The sequence below is a fragment of the Neovison vison genome, chromosome 5 (assembly GCF_020171115.1).
Source record: "Neovison vison isolate M4711 chromosome 5, ASM_NN_V1, whole genome shotgun sequence".
NCBI classification, from domain to species: Eukaryota; Metazoa; Chordata; class Mammalia; order Carnivora; family Mustelidae; genus Neogale; species Neogale vison.
Genome location: NC_058095.1, coordinates 54,703,797 through 54,718,472, shown reverse-complemented (window position 1 = coordinate 54,718,472; position 14,676 = coordinate 54,703,797). Strand labels below are relative to the sequence as shown.

The 14,676-nt window shown below is 61.4% G+C and overlaps 1 protein-coding gene across 1 annotated transcript in view; it reads right to left on the bottom strand.

Annotated features, from left to right (window-relative positions):
- Nucleotides 1-14,676, bottom strand: part of SPNS2 (sphingolipid transporter 2) — a 29,635-nt gene that overhangs the window by 7,994 nt on the left and 6,965 nt on the right. Inside the window, exons 2-3 of the mRNA XM_044248837.1 lie at nucleotides 9,981-10,046; nucleotides 1,801-1,937 (exon numbers count right to left, since the gene is read on the bottom strand). Coding sequence (XP_044104772.1) covers nucleotides 1,801-1,937; nucleotides 9,981-10,046 — 203 coding nt within the window. The remainder of the gene's footprint in view (nucleotides 1-1,800; nucleotides 1,938-9,980; nucleotides 10,047-14,676) is intronic.

Here is a 14,676-nt window from a genome sequence, read left to right as displayed (position 1 = left end):
TGTGGGTTAGGGGAACGCACCATGGGGACCGATGGGGCGAGCCCCTTCCACAGTCACTTCTCACTGGGTTTTTGGCTGTTCCTGGGCATTTCTTCTGCCAAATCATCTTCAGAATCACACTGCCAATGCCATGGAGGACCCCCATGGGGCTCGGGCCAGGCGTGCAGTGAGTCCACAAACTGGGGTGACCCATCCGTCCGCCTCTGCCCATCCTCCTGCACCCCCAGACCTGCCAGCATGGCAGTCCCGGACTCACGGCTTCCTCCCAGAAATGGCACAGCGGGTCAGAGGACCAGTGCCCTGGCTGGGGCAGGGCAGGGCCCAAAGGCCCCCAGGAGGCATCTGGTCCAGGCCCCATTTCTTATCGTGACCCAGAGCCCACCAGCACCTGATCCTCCTCCAAGAAGTTGTACCCCAAACCAGCTGGATTTCTGCCTCTTCTCCAGCCTCTCCCCAGTCCATGTCCCTGTGACTCACCCCTGCCCTCACGATGGAGACCAGACCCTCTTAACGAGGCATCCGAGGTTCTCCATGACCTGGTCCCTGCCTTCCTTTCTGGCCAAAACACTCTCCTCGTTTGGGGAGCCGCCCACACTGCACCATTACTGCTGCCGTGGGTTTGTGCCCTCTGCCTGTCCCACCCAACAAAAAGCCTCACCTCCTTGCCTGCCTTTCCAGCTCAAATGCCACCTCCTCCAGGAAGCTTTCCCTGGCCCCATAGATTTCCAGAGACCGCTGTCTCTTCAGTAAGAACTCTCAGCCCTTTGCACATCATGAAGTCTGTGAATGTGGGGGCCCCACCCCGTCTTCCCACGCCCAGCCTGCGTGCTCCCGAGGACAGGGAAAGGGTCTTCTCCTTTATGCCCGAGGCTGAAAGCTCCTGGAAGACAGAACCTGGTTCTTTCCTTCCTCTGTCCTCCTCCACGGCAACCGCCACGCTCGTGTCCTTCCTCTGCTGGAACACGCCTAGTGATGGGAACTCACTCCCTCTCAGAGCAGCATGTCTCCCTCGTGGAAGAGAAAACAGAAACTAAGGTTTGTTGAACCCGCCATGTTCCAGGCTCTGGGCGCAGTGACACTTCAAGCTGAGAATTCCTTCTGTTCCACAGATGCAGAAATGAGGCTCTCCAGGACACAGGGCTGAAGGGACCAGAGTCGGGACATTCAGACCCAGGACCATGGTGGCTGATGGAGAAACATCTTTCTTATGTGGAGGTGATGCAGGACGCCCTTGAACTCCGACCCGAGCAGTCAGCTGGTTACCTGACAAAGCAAACTATGTACGGGATGCCTGGAGGGTCAGTTAGTGGAGCACACATTTCCTGGCCTCGGGGTCATGAGTTCGAGCCCCAACTTGGGCACAGAGTTCACTTAAAAAAAAAAAAAAAAAGCAAACTGTGCAAGGCACAGAGAGGCACAGTGACTCACCTGGAGTCACACAGCAGGATGATGGCAGAGCTCGGACTAGAACCAGAGGGCCCTGACTCCTAGACTGGAAGGTTCTGCCGTCCCTTACCTCCTCCCTGAATCAGAGGCAGCTCGGAAAGAGGAGGCCACGCAGGGCTCCAGGTCCCCCAGCTCCGGCCAGCACAGGGAAGGCCGTCCCTGTCTGCATGACCTGCTTACAAAAGTACCCGAGACCCCTCAGCCCACTGCGCTTGGAAGACAGACACCTGGGACTCCAGCAGAGGCTGCCACCCCAGTCCGGACGAGGACAGTCAATGAGAGGTGGTGGCCCTGGAGGGAGCGGGGTGCAGCAGGACTGCGGGGACGCCAGGAAGGAAGCCCGACAGGACTCACCTGCTGGGGGATGAAGGAGCTGGAGAAGGTGACCGCGGACCAGAAGAAGATGCCACAGCTGAGAATCACCTTCCTGTTGAAGCGGTCCCCCAGGTAGCCAAAGACGGGGGCGGCCACCATGAAGCTGCAGATGAACACTGTGCGGGAGACGGAGAGCGTGATGGGGTCCCCGTGGCTGCAGCCGGCTCCCCACGCCACTCACCGAGCCCGGGTTCCAGGGGCAGCCCTCGGCCGGGACCAGGGGCCCAGGGCCCCAGGAGGGCTGGGGGGATCCTAGAGCCCCACCCACTTTGCCATAGGCCCGTATTGTCCGGCGGGCAACCCTCGCGGAACTCGCCAAACAGCGAGGATCGATTTGTTGAGTGTGGTACATGCCAGGAGCCGTGCCGGGAGCTCACCACCCGGCATCGTGGGTGTGCCCCAGTCCGCCACACCTCGCAGAGGTAGGAAACAAGACGTGCCCAGGGCCCCACTGGCAGCCAAAGTCTCGTGCGCTTTGATCCCGATTCCAGAGTCTGTTCCTTGCACCTCCCTCATTGCTCCCATTATTAGCCTTGGGAAAGAGGGTCAGAGAGGGGAAGGGACCTGCCCAAGGTCAAAAAGCAGAGTATAAGTGGGCCCAGAGCCCTGGTCTCCCACTCTCATTCCCAGAGGGCTGTTGACGCTTCCCTAACCTCCATAAACACGGCCTTTGCTCATTCACTCGTCCGTCCGTTCAATGAAACGGACAAAAATTCCCGCCCTCTTTGGCAGGAGAAACTGAAGATCAAACAAAAACTGGTGTGTCAGACGGTGACAAGTGCCAAGGAGGGTAACAGGGCAGAAACAGGAGATGGGAAGTATGTGTCTGAGAGACAAAGCAGATGCTACGACTTTAAACAGAAGGGTCAGAGAAGGTGACACTTCAGCACAGACCTGGAGGAGGTCAGAAAACAAATCCTGTAAATACTGGGGCAAGAACAGCGAGTGCAAAGGCCCTGGGGCAGGAGTATGCTTTGTACATCTGAAGAACAGTGGAGAGGCCAGAGTGCCTGGAGCAGAGGGATGGGTTGCGGGGGGCGGAGAGGCCAGATGGAGCAGGGCCTCACAACCCGCTGTGGTGACTGTGGTTTCCACGGCTGAGAAGGAAAACACTGGGGGATGCTGAGCAGGGTGGTGATGTGACCTGGTTTTACTCTTCTAGAACAGGAGAGCAGCGGCATCTCCAAGGGCTCCGTGGGGATGACACTGCCGGTGCCAGGTGGGGCCTTGGGGCCCCAGGTGGGACGAAGAGGCCCAGCCAAGCAGCATAGACCCTAGGGGCCAGGGGTCAAGGCTGCTCCCCCACACCTCCCCCAGAAGACCATCCCACAGCTGATGGGCAGATGGCCAGACAAAGGCCAGGGGTGGGCAGAGGAGGTGGCCAGTGGCCAGGCTCTGACCACCAGGCCGAATGTGCAAGCAGGCTTGGTGTCTCCCTCAGACCTGATCTGGGCAGAGGCAGGCGGGAAGAAGAGAAAGAGGCGGTCGGGAAGGAGGGATGGGGAGATCACGGGGAGAGGGCTGGGTTGGAGGAGGGGGACAGTGTTCCTCTCATCTGGTGAGCAGGATGGTGAGCCTGTGGCTGCTGGGGACAGAGCCAGCACCGAGGGCCATGGGTCTGGGCACCAGAGACCCTCCCTGGGCCCAGAGTCCGCTGTTCCTTCCCAGCTGGGTGACCGTGGGCAGGCCTCCACCTCTCTGTTCAGGGCCATACTGATGGCTTTCTAAATCAGTGGGAGTGTGGCAGGGGACCCCGACAGGTGGGGTTTGCCAGCTGGCGTGGTGCAGAGACGCCCACCACGGCTGACCTCAGGCTGCCGGAGTCAGGGGGAGGCGTGCGCCACACGCTTCCTTCCGCTGAGTGGGGGCAAGGGCGGGCCACAGCCTCACCAACACCAGGACCGCAGGAGGCTGCAAAGCGGGGAGGGAGGGAGGGATCTGGGTATTTGCTACATCGCTTCTGAACACAGGATGTTGAGCCCTGGGTTTGCAGGATTTAGTGGCTCCTGATGGCTGTGTGCAACCACCAGCTCACACAATTCCTGAAACTCTAACAACAGCCTCTCACATGCCAGCCTCCTCTTCTGTAAAACAAAGATAAAACAGCAACTCCAGGGTCGCTCAGAGTGCAAGGTAAGACAGCACCTGAGGAGCCTGATGCCACACCCTGCACAGGGCCCGCAGCCTTGGTCAACACTGGGCCCTTGTTTAGGTTAGTCAACACAGAAATTACTTCCTCATATCTAGAAAAAGAATTTTCCTGCTGGGCCTGCCTCCCAGGACCTGCCTGAGATCAGACCAGGATGTGGGCCTCGTCAGGACTCACATGTATTAGGGGAGGAGGAGGAACCATTCCCTCTGTGCCTGTCTGCGCTGGAGGCCGTGGGGGGAGGAGGGTAGGCAAAAAGAATCAGATCAAGAGTGACCCCTGTCCATGGGTTGCCCTGTTTGGAAACCAGCAAGGAGGGCAAGGATCGTGAAGAGAAGCTTTGTGGAGGTGGTGACACCAGAGCAGGGCTCTGAAGGGTGCATAGGAGTTTACCGGGATGATAATACTTAAAATCAAGACTATTCTTACACCACCAGTCTTAGGAGCAATACCGCAGGAAGGTGAAGGTGGCGGGGTGCTTCCCGTTACCAAGAACCTCACTTCCCATTGGCAGCCCGAGCACACGCCTTGGACCTAAATACCAGTCACCTCACTGCCCCACACTCGTCTCTTCACCCCACAGGAAGGTACAGAGGCCAAAAGGAGTGAGGTCATACAGCTCTCTGGGCGGCCAAGCCAGAGGTTAAATCCCATTTGTCTAACTCCAGGGTCCTCGCTCTAAATCACCCTACAGACCCCAGCACAGGGAAGGGGGACTGCAGGAAGGTGGGCCAGGCCAGAGCAGGGGAAGGTGCTGGAGGAGCCCGTGGACAACCATGGCATGTTTGCTCTTCCCCTTTGAGGAGAGAGTGGACAGACCCAAGGGGAGAGCTGCCCCGGGCCATCCCTACCCACTGCCTGCCACAGAGAGGACCTCAGGCTATTTGCTGGCCCGTCTGAGAGGATGGCCGCCCAGACACAGTCTGTCCTCACGACCTAGCCCTAGCCGAGCTCCACCGTGTCACCCTGTTATAAAGCTGGGCCACTGACAGGAGGAGGAACTCGCCCAAATGGACACAGTGACCCTCCTGAGCCTGCATCCTCGGGGACAAGGGTGTCCGGGGTCAGGAGGAACAGATCCATCTGTCTCTGCAGCCCTCACCTCTGCTCGGGACAGACAAGAGAGGGAACCCGCCCGGGCCCTCAGGGACTTCGCAGGGCAGTGTGGGGTTCCGAACACAACCAGGGCAGGGAGAGGAAGAAAACCACGCCCGGCAGGAGGACTGGCAGAGGACCTGGTCCCTGGCGGGTGTGCAGAGGCTTCTGGCCAGCGGCCACAGGCCGGAGGTGAAGCCAGCGGGGCCAGGAGCGTCCCCTGCCCACTACCCCCTGCCCCACCACCTTCGCTGGAGGAGAGCTTTCTGCGCAGCCAGGCGGCCCCACCCGGTCTCAGTGGGACGGCTTTCCCAGCAGTTCCCACACGAGGACATCCTGTGGTCCGGGTGTGGGGAAGCCCTCGGCAGCTCACGTGTGCTGAGCCCACAGGACCAGGACAATGGGGCCCGCGGGCAGGCAGCCAGGCCAGAGGGGGCCTGGAGGCTCTCTGTGGGATGGGTGGTGCCCCTGCCATGCAGGGCCAGGGAGAGCTCGGGGAGGGGCTGCCCAGGCCCCTGACCTTCTCTGTGGGCCCACGCCCAGAGCCCGGGACCACGCCGCTGAGGATTTGGAGCCCCTCTGACCTCACCCGTGGGGCTGCCAAACCCTTCTCGGGGCGTGCTCGGCCCTGCTGACCCCCAGAAGATGGTCCTCGGGCCGGAGCAGCTGAGGTCTGGGCTGGGGGACCCCAGGCTTCCCCCAGTGGCCCTGGAGCTTGGGTCCAGCCCCCACCGCAGCCTCAGTTGAACAAGGCTATTTTTACAAAGTCCAACTCTGGTCTAACTGTTATTTGGGGAGACTTGCCATCCTCCTTCTCCTGTGGGCAGGGAAGTCACTCAGGCGGGCTCTGCCCACAGGACGTGGTGGACGGAGGCCCAGGCAGCCAGACGATAGGGAGGACCCAGGACAGCCCGGCCCTATCACCGTGCAGACTTCCTGCGGAAAGAATGGGAACCACTCCTCCCTCCCACCGCTAAGGACAGACACCCTGGGCTGGCCCCTCAGGCCTCAGGAAGATGGGTTCTTGGGCCTCCCTGGGAAAAGACGGGGCCAGAGGCAGCCTCGCTGGATGAAGTGGGGAGGGTAAAAGGCCAGAAAGAGATGGCCCCAAGGCAGAGCTGCTGTCTGGTTTCAGTCTGAGCTGGCTCTTCCTCTGTCCCCCGTCCCCCGTCTGCCCCGACCCCATCCTGGAACATCCTAGTGACCACTCCGACCACATCCCTGGGCTGCCTCCCCTCTCCCATCCACCCCCATACTGAGCCCCAGAGAGAACATCCCGATGCCTCCATCAGACAGGGACCAGCCTATCCCAAAGCCTTCTCTGGCCCCCCACCATCCCAGGACGAGAGCCAGATTCCTTTTGCGACGTGACCCTGCCCTCTGCCCAGCCTTCCCTCCCTCTGCTCCCCCACAGTCCAGTGCCTGGAGCCTGAAGCCCGCTCCCCTGCCCCGACTGGCTGCCTTACAGAGACCCATCTTCTGATTTGCTAATTCTCTCTTTGACTGGGTCTAATTGCTCCAGTGTTAAATTTCAGTGCCTACCTTCTCACTTCCAGAATTTTGAGCTGAGTCTTGGAAGGAGCTCCCTGTTCCTTCTCACTAAAGTGCTGGCCCCGTCTTTTAAGTTTGACTCTTTCTGTGCCACCTTGGAAACAGAGCTCACGGAGCTTGGAAGCCCTGAAGGCAGACCTAGTGCCTATACGTTGCTCAGAGATCAGTTTCCCTATTTTCCAGCCTCAGCTGGTCGCCTCCTTGTGGGCTCTGCCCATTTTCTGTTTGACTCTGTCCTTGGTGGGCACTGCCATCTGTGTCCCACACAGGCCCCGGGTCACAGAGCCTTCCCCTGGGAGCAGCTAGGTCTGCCTCTGGGGGTTCCTACGTGTGGAAGGGCTTGGACCCCTCTGGCCTACAGATGTGTGCCCTCACAGACAAACTGCCACTGGCCTGAGGGTGCAGCCAGACATCAGGGAGCTTGCCCTGGGCTCTGGGGAGAGACCAGGTCACCCACATGACACCGGGAGCCGAGGCTGCATGGGCCAATCCTCAGAGCCGGGGAACCCTGGAGCCTGGGTCCTGGACTGGCAGACGGTCCCATGCATCTGGGCGAGAGCTCTGTGGAGCTTCCTGGCGCCGCTCTCCCTGCTTTTGATGTGTATTTAAAATTCTTCATCGTAAAATGTTTACACTAAAAACACCGTCACAAGCTCTGGCAACAGATCCTGGTCGCCGGGTGCTCTGGCCCACTTAGCTTCCACACCAGTGCCCACCCTGTTTTCAGGTCCAGGTCTCTTCGTTGGCCCTGGGAATCCCCCTGCTCGCTTGGGTTTTCAGGCTCAGCTACGTAAGGTAAACGTTCCCCAGGTGTATTTCATCCAGCTCAGAGTGGGGGAAGAAGGGTGACTGGACGTCCCACACCCCGGGCAGACGCCCACTCACCCTACCGAGCCCCACTTGCACATCCCCTCCTCCGGGAAGGCCTGCCCACCTGCCCCCAGGCAGAGTTAGCTTCCCCCTTGCTCAGTCCCCATCCCACTCCCAGGCCCCAAGGTGCTCCCTATGCCTGGTGGCGACTGGATATGTTTTCTGTTCCCACTGGAAAGCAGGGACAGAGCCTGGGCAGAGCCCAGCCCAGGGCCTGGCCAGCAGTGGGCTGGGCAGCAGCTGCCCCTCAGGTGTAGGCTCTGCAGGCTCCTGGTTTCCCAGGGTGGCATGAGCTGTAATCACAGAGGCTGAGCTGCTGCTCCTCCCGGGACTTGGGGCCCGGCTCCCACCTGGCAGCCCTCTGCCCGGGGATTGCCAAAAGCAGGCTCTCAAGATTGGGTCCCAGGGAAAAGGCAGGGGCAGGCCCAGGCCTGACCCCCAGCTCCCCCCATCCTGTCTCGGAGCACAGCAGCCCCTGGGGCCCACAGACAAGCAGCAGACTCTGCTTGCAGCCTCGCCCTTTGATCTGGGCGCCTCCACCAGGCTCTGACCTTATCAGCGGCTCAGGGAAGAGACAGGTGCCTGGGGCCCAGGCCTGTTAGCTGATTGGCCTGGTTGCCCACTGAGTCACATCCTGGTCTAGCTTGCCTGGCTTCTAGGCTCCGGGGACCCACCCGGTCACACTGGGGGTCAGGTATTAAGGCAAAGGTCATGGGGGTACAGGACTCTGAGAGACCACCACCCAGAGAACAGGGATGACAGAAGCTCAGACACTGGGGACAAGATCCGGACGAGCCAGCGGACACCCGTGTGCCCTCCGCGCTTGGAGAGTGTGGCACACACAGGGTCCCCATCCCAGGCCCGCAAGTCCTCTGCCCCTTCGTCGGGGACATAAAGCTGCAAAGAGAGCTTCTGGGAGGAGCAGCCAGAGACGAGGATGCTGCTGGCTGTTTGTCACCCTCCCACCAGGTCCCCGGGGGCCAGCAGGGGCCGCCGTGACTTCCCTCTCTCAGCCAGGGAGGTGGCCGAGGACACATGGCAACAGGCCCTCCCCGGGAGGCTGTGCGGGCCTCAACCACACCGGTGGAGCTTGAGTGCAGGGAGCCAGGGCAGACCTGGCTCCTGGTCAGTCGGCAAGGCCAAGGCCAGGAGGGGAGGAGACAGCCTGGTCCCCCGAACTCAGGGGCCACAGAGCAGGGAGGCTGGAAAGCCGGGCTGTCTCCTGCCTTCCCAGACCCACCCCCGCTACATCCAGCGGAAATGCTCCCTTCCAGGCTGCGTGGTGGTTACTGTGTGCTCAGAGCCCAGGAGGTGGGCCGCACCTGTCCTGGGGGTGGCTGACTGGCTCTGGTCCAGCTGGGAGGCCCAGCCAGAGGGAAGGGCCAGGGGATGGGTGTGGTCTCATGTCATCAGCGCGGTGCTGGGGGCAGTGGTGGGGGCAGCCAGGGGGCTGCCCTTAGGGTGTCAGACCCCACAGCCTTGCCCCTGCCCCAGCTCACTCAGCTGTCTGTCGGGCTGAGCCCTGTAACCACCAGGCCCTCCCTTTGTGCCCCAAGGACCCTACCTGGGAACGGGCCCAGGCTGCAGGGCTTGGCTGAGTGGTGATGCTCTGGGAGTTCATGGAGGCCACAGAGGCCTGGCACAGCCCTCCCTGGAATGCCACCGAGACAGGTCAGGCAGGTTCCTGGACAGGGCCAGCTCCTTCCACCCCGCCCTCCCTGGGAAGCCTGGGCTGGGCAAGGGGTTCACACTCTGGAACGCACACCACGGACTTCCTCCCACACATCTGACCACGACTCCAGGGCCAAAGGGAACCAGAGCCAAAGGAATTGGGCCCTCAGCCACATGGCCAGCTTGGGGCACTGGGTGGGTCAGGCAGGGGCAAAGGACACATGGGCCCGGCCGCAAGGGGCAGATAGGCAGGGACAACGGCTCACGGCCTGCCACACTGCCCCAGCCCAGGGGGCAGAGGACATCAGGCCCAGAACTCACCCGGGACCCAGGCTCTCAAGCCCTTGCCTGGGACCGGCCAAGGGGATTTCCTGCTTTTACTTCTGGGAGAGGATTCCCAGCCCAACGGGCAATGGAAGCAGCCAGGGGTGGGTGGGGTAGGGAGGGAGGGGGTGTGCTGTGGAGACATGGCCATCAAGGCTTCCCTGACACCGTCCTGCACAGCAACCTAACGAAGTCCCTCCATCAGCCTCAGGGTGGGCCCTGGACCACCGGCTCCCGAGGAGGCCCCAGACCTCAAAGGAAGGGTTACCTCCAGGGCCCCGGACCTGGACCACACCCCTGTCTGTCCCCCACTGACCCCTCAGACTGTTCTTTGTCTGTTTTACAAGAAAGAGGGAGAGGCTCGGGGAAGCTGTCTTCTAGGAGCCTCCGCCGTGAGATGTGGACATGAAGCACACGTCCTTTCCCTCGAGTCAGGGAGAGGCCAGCAGGGAAGGGCCCAGCAGGTGTGCCGGGCCTGGTGGGGGGCGGCGGGCCTCACCTGACTGGAGCAAGCCGGCGCCGCGGTCCTTGACCCCAAAGTGCTGCTGGATGTCCAGAAGGACGCCTGTGAGGGGAAGACAGAGGGTGCTTACGTGTCACATCTGGCCTCCCCCCCCCCCCCGAGCCACACCCGGCCCTCTGTCCCCAACCCGGCTCCCACCTGCTGGCCTGGAACTCCCGCCCGCCTGTGGTCCTGCCCTCAGGGGGGGCCACAAAGCCCCCAACAGTCACTAAGGAGGTCTTCCAGCCGAGGAGCAGGCAGAGGGGTCGCAGGCCGTGCTCACACCCACTCCCCAACATGTGCACACGCCCGCCCGGCTGTCCCCGAGGTGATTACCAGCACCCCCACTCTCCCGATACCAGAGCTGAGGTGCCGAGGGAAGCAGGCTGGGCTCCAGGCTTCCTGGGGGGAAGGGGACCCCTCAAGGCCTTGCCGGCCCTTCTCCCAAGTCCCAGCCATCTCTACTCTCCCACAAGGACTCGGTGTGTCGCAGGCTGAGCAGCGACACAAGCAGGAGCTAACGTCAGCAGCAACCATGGGCAGACAGCCACGGCCGCACGGGCCAGCCAGCTCCTGCACCCCGCTCCCTCTCCCAGAGCTCCACTGGGTTCCTGAGCCAGGAGACCCCCAGCCCTGCTTCTCACAGAGGACCGCGGGGGGCTGGGGCCCCGCACATGTGCACTGAGAAGGGACAGGGAGAGAGGAGGAGAAGCCCCCCATGCCGAGGAGATGACGGGGCCTGCCTGCGGGGGACCCCCGGCCCTCGTCGCGATGATAGTGAGGACGACGGAGCCTACCTCCGCGCCATACCCAGTTTCCCAGTTCAGGGCCCACACAACCCTACGAGCCCGGCCCACAAGGCCGGGACTCTCCCCAACCCCCAGACAAACAGGGAAACCAAAGCAGGTGGAGCTCAGCCCCACGCCCCAAATCACACAGCAGCGACGTGGGCAGAGCCGCAGCCCCGGGCCTGCCGGAGGCACCCGCTGGCGGCTGTCCCCCCAAGAGTCATTTCCTGGGATGCGGCCTGACAGCCGGGAAACACTGACCACCTCCTTGTGAACGTCGAGTGGATTTGCCATAATTACCCATAATGAAGAGGCTCTGTGAGGCCCAGTTAATGACTTAATAACCAAGGCGGGCTGTGGCCATGCCCCGAAGGCAGAGGCCGGGGGCCTGTCTGGGGCCTGTGGACGGCGGGGCTACCAAGGGGCCCCACCTCAGGGAACCACCTGCGCTCACCTCCCAGCCCCACAGACTGTTCGTGCCCACTCCCGAGCCAGGCCCTCCGTTGCCCACTCTCTCTCAAGCCGCCAGCCTCTCCCGTGGCTCCCCAGTGCCCCAGACAAGGACCCTGGCCTTCACCAGGCCACAGGCTGCAGGTTCAGCCCCTTCAACCCCACGCCAGCCACACTCCTCGGAATACCAGCGCCCCCATGCCATGCTGCAGCCCCCAGGCTCTCCGCGGCACCCTGACTGCCCACCCATCCACCCTGGGGACTGTGCTGTTCCGGCCACTCCTTCAAGACTAGTTCAGGCGCGAAAAAAAGAAGAAAAAGAAGAAAATAAAAAAAGAAAAGAAGAAAGACTAGTTCAGGCGCATCTTCCTTTGGGAAGTCTTCCCAGTTTCTCCCCTCCCGTCACCCTCAATAAGTCAGGTGCCCCCACGCACCCCTGCCCTTCTTGCTTTAGCCCTCGTCACACTCGGATTAGCGAGTTCTATGGGGAAGGCGCCTAGGGACATGGATAAGCACTCTCTGGGTTCGCCGCTGCTAGGAGCTAAGGGCCACCAGGTGTGGTCACCATTAAGGTCTGAGCCCCGTGAGAGGCTCTGGATGTGCTTCTTCTAACCCGTGGCTACCTAGGATTTTTGATCCTGTGCTGCATGTCACATGAGTCACCCGGCACGTAAGGGTCGGAGAGGAGACACACCAGGTCTATTAGCAAACAATGAAGCGTGTCCTTCGGCCTCTGCATGTGCCTTGCTTTCATCAGCCCCCGGCCCAGGGTGCAGTACCCAGCCAACCCACACAGCCAGTTGTGGACATAGACAGTGGGTGAGTGGACGCTCCATGCCCCCCTCCGGCAGGAGCTGCTGCAGAGCGGTGGGGGGGGGGGTGATAGGTCATCTACAGCCCCCAGAGGAGACACGTCACAGGTTCCGTGTGCTTACGGACAGGTGCAGTGGGGGGGTCGCAGGAGGGTAGGCCTCTCCCTGGGGCCCTGCAAGACAAGGGCAGGGGGCCACCCTGGGGGAGGCAGGCCACAGCAAGATGGTCATCATGAAGACGGCATATGTCTCCAGCAAATCAAAACACTCCTGCATCTTCCCTGGGGCACATCCTGCCTAGCTCCCTGACTAACCATGCCTCGCCCCTGCAGCTCTTCAAGTCCCAGCATTTGCCTCTGCCTCCAGGAAGCCTCCCCTGACCACCTCTGATGCACAGGGCTCCTGGGAAGGAGGAAGAACACTTTCCACATCTAGACGGACATCCTGGAACTCCTGGCAGCCAGAGCCCAAGTCAAAGGAGCCCAGCACCCCAGGGCCTAGGCTTATGTCCACAGCCTGAGCTCCAGGAAGAACCCTCCCTGGGAACAGGGCCTCGTGGAAGCTTTAAGGGGCCATTTTCCCTCTTAGTGGCCAGGAAGGGGCTACGGCCACAGGCGGGTGAGATCCGCTGGCCACTGCCTCGGGAAGCATGTGTCACAGCAGCCCGCTGGTTGTCTCGGATTTTCCTCTGGGCCCCAGCCTGGCTTGGGCCCACACACCCCTCCCTTCTTCCCACCACAGCCTTATTTTTAGCCTCTTTCCTGGAGGCTGAGGTTTGGTGGGGTCACAGGACGGGCCTCCCGCCCAGGAGCAGCCTCCTTAGCCCAGGCCAAGCCCCTGTAACAGCCTGGGGCGTGCCAAGTGGGGCCCCCAGCCACTGCACAGCCACAGCTGCCAGTCCAGCCTCTCGACCCACAGTCAGGATCATCACACAGGGGCTGCCTCCCTGGCCCAAGGAAATGCGCTCACCCACTGACCCCCAGTTACACTCCTCCCAAGCACCAAGGGTCTCGCCTCTCATCCAAAGCCAACTATCCCTCTTGCCCCCTGGGGATGCTGCCCTGGGGCACCCCTGGCCTGGGCCTCCCTTCTGCCTCCTGCACGGCAGCCCCTAATCTTGTCCTGGTGGTGGAAACTGTCCTGACTTGCTCCCTCTGCCAGCCGCTCCTCTCTCTCCCTCCTTCATAGCTGATTTGGTACAAGAGTTCCCCCCCCACCCAACTCAGTGTCCTCCTCTCCATTTCTCCCCTGAAACCAGCCTTCCTGGTGGCTTGGCTCCACCCTCCTCCCCATCCCCAGAGTGGCCCGTGGCGCTCCCCACACCAGAGCCCCCTCACCACTGCAGCCCCATGAGTGACCCCCGAGAGTCCCTCTTCTGCACCTGGCCTCCTTCAGGGGCTCCAGCACCCTTCTGCAGCCTGACCTTGCCTGCACTGTCCATCTCCGCCTGAGTCCCGGGCTCAGGAGCAGACACTGAGGCCCGGCGGCCGCCAGCTCTGGCAAGAGCAGAGTCACCCACCAATTCCTCTCTGTTCACTGGCCGACCCCAGTATCAGTAACGCTACCCACCACGGTGCTCCCTGAGTTAACTGAGGGTGACGGCTGCCTCGTGCCACCCCTGTGAGATGCGCATCCCAGCCTTCAGACCTCTGAGCCTTGCCGACAGCTGGGCCCTCCTCCTGGGGTGGGGGGGCCCACTTCCACCCACATCCAGGGCCCACACCCAAGGTCATGTCTCCCAATTGCCCCCAACTCCCTCCTCTGATTCTCTTGTTGAAGAGTTGGCGCCGGAGCTGGTCACAGATATTCACAGTGTCACCCCCCACACACACACACTGCTGGTCCTCAGGAGGCCATAGAGAAACCAGGTCCGGATCCTAACCTGCTGCAATCACAGAGGCCTCCCCAAGACCAAGGTAGAAGAGGAAATCACACTGACCTCAGGAGCCCCCAGCCCAGACCAGCCTCAGATGCAAGGCTGGGACCACATGACCCTGAGGTCCCTTCCCACCTTGTCAGCCAGGGCTGAGCATGCTCCCAAACACAGATGCCCACACCCCACATTCACCCTGCCTTTTTCAGAGCAGCAGACAGCTTAGCCGAATTCCCAAGAGCACGGCCTCCAGAGGCCGACCATCTGGGTTAAAATCTTGGCTTCTCCACTTATCCTGCTGTGTGACCTCAGGCAAGTTACTTAACCTCTCTGTGTCTGTACCCTCCTCTGTGATAGGTCTTAATTCTAAGATCTGAGTCACCTGGTTGTGAGGCTTCCATGCATTAATCAGTACAAAGTGCTTAGAACATAGCCTGGCACATAATAGGTCATCAGTAAGTTATGAAATGTCCTCAGGGACGGGAGCCTCGGCCATGACTAAAGAGTGGGCGAAGTCCCCCCTCACGGTTCTTTTCTCCAAAAAGGGGCAAATGGCAGGAAAGACAAGGTCTGGGGCTGGGAAGGGATGGGCCACGCCTGCCACTGGTTGGTCGGTCTCAGAGGGACTGGGTCCCCTGTGGAGAGCTCAGAGTGGCTGCTCTGGGAGGATCACTGCCACTCCAACGCTCAGCCAGAGGTCCCGCCCCAGTAATTACAGGAGCCCGAGGGCCTGGCTCTGCTGACCTGGCTCTGGACGGCTAGGGCTGCGA